At 51.6% G+C, this 6,574-nt stretch overlaps 1 protein-coding gene across 1 annotated transcript in view; it reads right to left on the bottom strand.

Moving 5' to 3' along the window:
* The window catches only part of ECE1 (endothelin converting enzyme 1), a 113,539-nt gene extending 111,818 nt beyond the window's left edge, over positions 1-1,721 (bottom strand). The window contains exon 1 of the mRNA XM_012801552.2: positions 1,555-1,721. Coding sequence (XP_012657006.1) covers positions 1,555-1,557 — 3 coding nt within the window. The 5' untranslated portion in view covers positions 1,558-1,721. The remainder of the gene's footprint in view (positions 1-1,554) is intronic.
* Between the last annotated feature and the right edge of the window lie 4,853 nt (positions 1,722-6,574).

Raw genomic sequence — 6,574 nt, 5'->3', positions numbered from 1 at the left:
GTGATACTGGTGCGGAGCTGGAACCTTTTTTCTTTTTTTAAGGAGGAAAAGGTTCTCTTTCTGAGTAACTTATATAGGTTGGGCTTAAAGGCAGAGAGGATATTAAACCTCCAATTCTTAGCCCCCTTTTCCCCCCATATACTGAGACTTTAAATCAAGTGCTGGTCCACAGGTGGTGTGCCTCTGCCACTGAGCCCTTCCAGGCTGAGTGTTCCAGGGGAGATGCCTAAGCAAGGAGGCAGGCTGAGTTCAAGGTGGTCTCTGAGCACCTTCAGGTCTAGAATTAAGTCATCATTCCATTATTACCATTACTACTGACTCCAGAGAGGCAAGAGGTGGTGTATTAAGGGAAGACACCAGCCGGACGAGAAGAGAGGAGATGGAAAGGGGGAGGACAGGAGGTTGTGAGAAGACTCCAGCTCTCCTCAGAGCAGGGATTGGTCCTGGGAGTCACTGGAGGACTCTTCAGCTAACAGAAAGTCCATCCTGCTCCATTATTCCCCATCTGGGCAGCAGCATCACAGAGAAGTGGAGATGGCTACACTCCTGGGACCAGCAGCCAAAATCACAGCCCATGCCCTCTTTAGGACCTAAATAGAGGCTTGTACCCACTTCACAGGGCACAGAGCAGGACTAGGATATGGGCGGGGGGGAGGGGAGCAGTGGTCCATAGGAAAAGAGGCAGAAGAGAGGTAGGTGGCCTACATCTTGTGATGGAGAGGCATCACCAGTTCTCGGAGAGGTTAACGAAGGGCCTTGGCTCTTGGGCTCCAGGGACAACACCCCTCCCAACAGCCCTCAAGCAGCCCAGCCCAGATCAAATGTTTTTCTCTTTGGGGGTTTCAGAGACCCTCATGAAATCCCTCTCCCCTTCTCTCTGGTGTCATCCCAGTCAACATTCCACCTCAACAAACCGCTCCTTGGAGGAGCCAGTACTGGGAGATGCTGGAGAGATAGGATCACTGGGCGCAGGGCCCCCAAGTTTCCCCTGGTCTCTTGACAGTCTTGGACTTCGATGCTCAGCCACCACCTCTACCCTTTAGGCTACAAGGTATGAGCAGTCCCCAACCCAGCGCTCAGAATGCACTGGTCACGGTCACCCACGATTCCCCAAGTGGAGACCAGGACTGACCTCAGCGTCCCCGGACACTCAGGTCCCGCCTGGATCAAGACTCATCAGAATCGCCGCCACCTGCGAACCTGACCTGGCCTGGCTTCCCAGAATCTTCAAGACAAGCCGAGTCCAGGAATGCCGGCACTCCAAATATCCCCAAACAGAATTGGCCACCTCGATTCTCTCACACCCAGCCCGGGCCAGCCGCCCAGAGCGAAGCTCAGCGCGGCCGCCCCCGACGGAACCGAGCTCAGCGCAGCGCAGCGAGCCAAGCCCTGCTCAGGCGCCCCCAGACTCCAGGCCTTCCAAGAGCCGGGCGGGGGACGCCGCTACAGCCAGCGCCCAGCCCCCCGCGAGTTGGGCCGCCCCGAGTGCCGCCCGCGGCGCCGCCGCCGGGGACGTCGAGGCTGGTAGACTGCCGGGCCGGGCACGGCACTCACCATAGCTCGCGCACTCTGCTTGGACCCCGCGCTGCTCCCCGCTCCCGGTGCCGGACAGTCAACTCCCGGCTTGGGCTCCCGCTCCTCTCCGCGCTGCACGGACGGCGCGGCTGGCTGGCCCCGGCGGCGCGCTCGGCTCCCCGCGGGCGAGCGCGCGACTCCGGCGCCCAGTCCCAAGGAGGCGGGACCCACCGTCGGGCCAATGGCAGGGCGCGAAGGCTCGGGCCGGGGCGGGGCAGCCAATCACACCCGGAGGCTGGACTGCCCCCGCCTCCGCGGGCTCCTTAACCCTTGGCGCGCCAGGTACTGGAGGCCCCGGCTGCATGGGGTCTCTAGAGGGCCGGCGCGGTCTAAGCCTCCTGCTTGGGGTGCGGCCTTCAGACCTCGCGGAGACTGGCTTTGGGGGCGGGTGGAGCCAGATAGGCTCAGCTGTGCCGAGAGAGGCTCAGCTGTGTCCAGTGTGGCGTGCCGGGATCTTCAGCGACCTTTGTCTCCCGTCTGGCGCCTGCACTGGAGTGTGACCCAGGGCGCTGCAGCTGTGCGTGTGTGTATATGTGTGTGTATATGTCTGTGTGTGTGTGAGAGAGAGAGAGAGAACGGAGGAGAGGAGACAGAAACTGGGAGGGGGGAGGGGTGGATTCCGCATGCCTGTGTGTTTATGTGTGAAAGAAAAACAGACTGACTATATTTGGAGTGTGTTATTGCGGGGGTGTGTGTGTGTGTGTGTGTGTAGGGAAAGAGAAAGCACTGCGAGAGGAGAGAAGGAAGGCGACTAAAGCAGAGAGAAGGAGCGATGGCTCTCCCAGTATGTGCGTTTGCATGTCCAGGAGAGAAACTCTCCGCATGTACGTTGTGTAAGTGCCAGTGAAGGAGGAAGGAATGGAAAATGGGGTGCATCAGTGTATTGGTGTGATGTGTGTCCTGTGAGTACATGTTGGTGTGGTAGAGACTTTGTGTCTCTGTTGTGAACAAGTAGAGAACAAATACCTGTGGTTTTTGTGGTGTCGTTTGTACATGTGCATGTGTGAACAGAGGAGAGGGACACAGCTATGATACAGCATTGAATGTAGCCCACTTTTCAAGAAAGATAAACACTTTCTGGGTTGTGAAATTGTATGTGTTTTATTTGTGTGACATCGTCGTGTAGCTTCTATGGTCATCTGTATTTGTGTTGTGCTGAGAAAGAAACTAACGTTTAGGGTGCAGAGAAGACAAAAACATCTCAGAAGAGTTGGGCTTTGGGGCTCAGCACCTGTGGCTCAAGCGGCTAAGGCGCCAGCCACATACACCTAAGGTGGTGGGTTCGAATCCCCAGCCCGGGCCTGCCAAACAACAATGATGGCTGAAACCAAAAAATGGCCAGGCATTGTGGCGGGCGCCTGTAGTCCCAGCTACTTGGGAGGCTGAGGCAGGAGACTCGCTTGAGCCCAGGAGTTGGAGGTTGCTGTGAGCGTGATGCCATGGCACTCTACCCAGGGTGATAGCTTGAGGCTCCGTCTCAAAAAAAAAAAAAAAAAAAAAAAAGAGTTGGGCTTTGGGCTTTAAAGGATGTCTAAGAGTTCTTCAGGCCAGAGGGAAGACCTGAGGAATCTTGCCTACTGGCCATGCAGGGAGGGAGGATTGAACTGGTTGGGAGCCCACAGGACCTCAGATACATACAGAGAGAAACATACTACCAGTAGAGGAGAGTGGGAGCAGCTGAGAGCAGCCCCTGCCCAGGAGTTGGCCCAGACAGACCCTGGGCATGTGGAGGAGAGAAAGTCTAGGCACATAGAGTCAGGCTCCAAGGGGGGACCATCTGTTCCTGGACAGGGTGTATGAGAACCTGGAGGGCTCTGAGGAAATAGCTCTCTGTACTCACCCTTTCATTGGCAGCACTCTGAATTCTTGGATGTGGAGGGAAGAACACAGGAGCCAGGGCTGTGAGCATGTTGGGAAGCTTAGTGAAGAGAGAAGGGTCAGCTAAAGGTGAACAGACCTGAAGCCTTAGACCCCCTCTTCTTCCTAAGGTAACTCTTACCGTTAGCTTCCCCTGGCTTGGTTTCAGATTCCTGACTGTTCCTTAGTGTCTTCCTGGAGGTTATAGCTTGATACCTGGAGGGCCATCTGAAGTTCCAGGGAGACATGAAAATGGAATCCAGTTATTCTGGGTGTTCATAAGGGCTACAGGTAAGGGGAGAGGTGTTTGTGAAAAATCATCAGCTAGTCAGTCTCCTTAGGATCTGTTTCTGGTACATTCCAATGATAAGCTACACAAAGAGAAAGGGAGGTTGATGTTATGACCACACTTTAATCACTCATGTAATGGGGATTCTGGAATGGTCTATCCAGCAAGGCAGGAACTGGGCTGAGTATTTGGGATATGGCAATAAACAAGGTGTGCTCCTGGCTCTATGAAGAAAGCAGAGGAGGAAGGTGGTGACTTTTATGGCTTCTGAAGTGGGCGCATTGTTAGTGGGTGGGGGTAGCTTACCCAAAGCCCTTCACTGGACTGGCAGCAGAACCAGGACTAGAATCAAGTTTCCACCATGATACCTGAGCCCTTTCCATTCCACCAGGCTGCTCTGGAAGAGGCAACCCCTGGTCTTATGTTGCTCAAGGGAAAGCAAGCAAAAAGGTTTGCTGACAATTCTAATCCTTACCTTCAACTCCTTATGGGTCCTTCAAGATCACCTCCTGCAAACAGCTTTCTGGAAACAGTCAGAATAAATGTTGAGCATTTCTTATGTGCCAGACACTGTGGTAGGTGTTTTCTGGTATTGCCTTTGGTGATGCTGACAATACTATCTGGTAGATAGTATGATTCCCACACTACCCTCATACTGCAAGTGAGAAAAGTCAATGTTCAGAAAGAAACAGTGGCTTGTCCAAGGAGGCACAGCTAGTTTGAGGAGATTTGCTCTTTTGCTGGCACGCTACTGCTTCTATTGGTATTTATGGGCTCACTGCACTTTCAGACAGACATGGGTAGTTGTCTGGCAGAACATGTTTCCTTTGTTAGACTTCTGGAGGCTGGATGAGATCTGGAGGAGTGCTTCCCTCAAATGCTCAAGTCTCTGGGCACAACGTTTGCTCAGTCAGAGCATCAGGGCACAAACTGGCAGAAAACCCTCCTTAAACTGGCCAGAACCAAAAAGAAGAAATTTTTTTGCCTATGTAGCTACAAAGCACAGGGTTAGAGCCCGCTTTAGGCTCTACTAGGAGCTTAGATGATGTCATTAGGATTTAGTCTCCTTCATTTCATCTCTTCACTCTCTGCTGGCTTTTTTTTTTTTTTTGGCAAACTCTTTCCATGATGGCGGATACCTGCCGGCAGAAGGAGGCTCACATGCCACTCAGCAACTCAAACTGAAAAAGTGACTCTCGCTTCCCTACAGTTGCAACATTCCCTACACTGAGCCTCATTGGCTCTCATTGAAGCGTATGTGGCCAATCACTGTGGCCAAGGATTCTGATTGGCCAGACCACAGGGCATGAGCCCCTCAGAGGTACCACGCATTCTAATTTAGCATTGGTTACTAGATGTCCCGCGTTAGCACTCACCAGGATCCAAAAGGAATCTTCCAGAACTTGTGCAGGGGCTTTCCAAGCTTTCAATATACAGCAACAGCTATCATTGGTAGTATTCTTCCTCTGCTTTGACCCTATCATCGTCTTGAACAGAATGGATGTTTGGTATGTCTAGTATTCAATAGGTGTCCGAAGAATCATTTTTGGTTGGCTGATTTCTTCTTGCCCTTTGAGCTAATGCTGCATGCCAAGTCAGAGAGAGGTTGGACAAACTGGGCAGCCCACAGGCATGCAGAAAAAAATGAGACTCATTATAAGCGCTTTTTAATTTTTAATTTTGTTGTCTTGATAACTGAAATTACAACCTAGGGCTCCCAGGGAAACCACCAGACTCTCTAGGAGCAGATGCCAGCCTGTCCAAGAGGATATAGTCAGAAGGACATCAGAAAGAGCCTAAGAAGAGGCTGGCAGGGGAGCTGCACTCAAACCCTGCAGGCGGAGCTTGTCAAAACCAATAAGGCCATTTCTGACTCATGGTACCCTGCAGGGAAGTAGCGAGGATCCACCTCCCCTTCCCTGGGAGCCTGATGTGACACTGGGGGGCCAGGATGTTGTGCCTGACCCCCCTCTAGCTTCTCCTTGGGCCACCAACTACTCTGATTCAGTCTAGGGGCAGTCCGAGCTTCAGAGAGTGACTGAAACCCTTTAAGTCCAACGATAGCAGCTGACAAGGTCTGTGCTGGGCCCCACCCTGGGAATGCTACATGATTAAAATACAAGACCCATGGAATAGATTTAGGATACTCACTTTATCCTATTTTATCCTTGCTTTTGCCTTTTTCGATTATTTCCTCACTCCGCTTTGATTTCCTAACTTAATTTTGAAAAACTAAAAGACATCTCTATTTTTTCCAATTTCAAATGTCATACATGCTCTTTGTGAAATGAGCAATACCGAAATGAGCACATAATTTCACTCCTCAGATATTAACCATTGCAAACTCCTTGTGATTCTGCATTTAACTGTATTGACAGACAGTGAGAAGAAAACCATTATTAACCCACTCTTAGTCTCCCTTCCTCGCTGCCTTCTTTGAGGAAGGAAACTTGGTACAGACAGTCCCTGGGTGATGAACAAGATAGGTTCTGTAGATTGGTTCTTAAGTTGAATTTGTATGTAAGTTGGAATAGGTACATTTACCTATTACCTGTAATCACCTCCATTCATAAGTGTGAGTCATATGTCAGTCAGATGTTTATAACTCTCAGATTGCCAGTAGTTCAGGCAGTTGCAGCCTGGGCAGTTTGGTCCATGAATCTGGGCAATGGGTATGCCAAGCTATACGAGAAAGGCCAGAACTTGCCAGGGTGGTATAAAGATAGGGTAAGGTGGCTCGGCGCCTGTGGCTCAAGCGGCTAAGGCACCAGCCACATACACCTAAGGTGGCAGGTTCGAATCCCCAGCCCGGACCCGCCAAACAACAATGATGGCTGCAACCAAAAAATGGCC

This window comes from Otolemur garnettii, unplaced genomic scaffold (genome assembly GCF_000181295.1).
Source record: "Otolemur garnettii isolate 467f Iridium unplaced genomic scaffold, OtoGar3 scaffold00009, whole genome shotgun sequence".
Taxonomy (NCBI): Eukaryota; Metazoa; Chordata; class Mammalia; order Primates; family Galagidae; genus Otolemur; species Otolemur garnettii.
The sequence above is the reverse complement of the archived record's forward strand: the minus strand, read 5'-3'. Positions and strand labels throughout refer to the sequence as shown.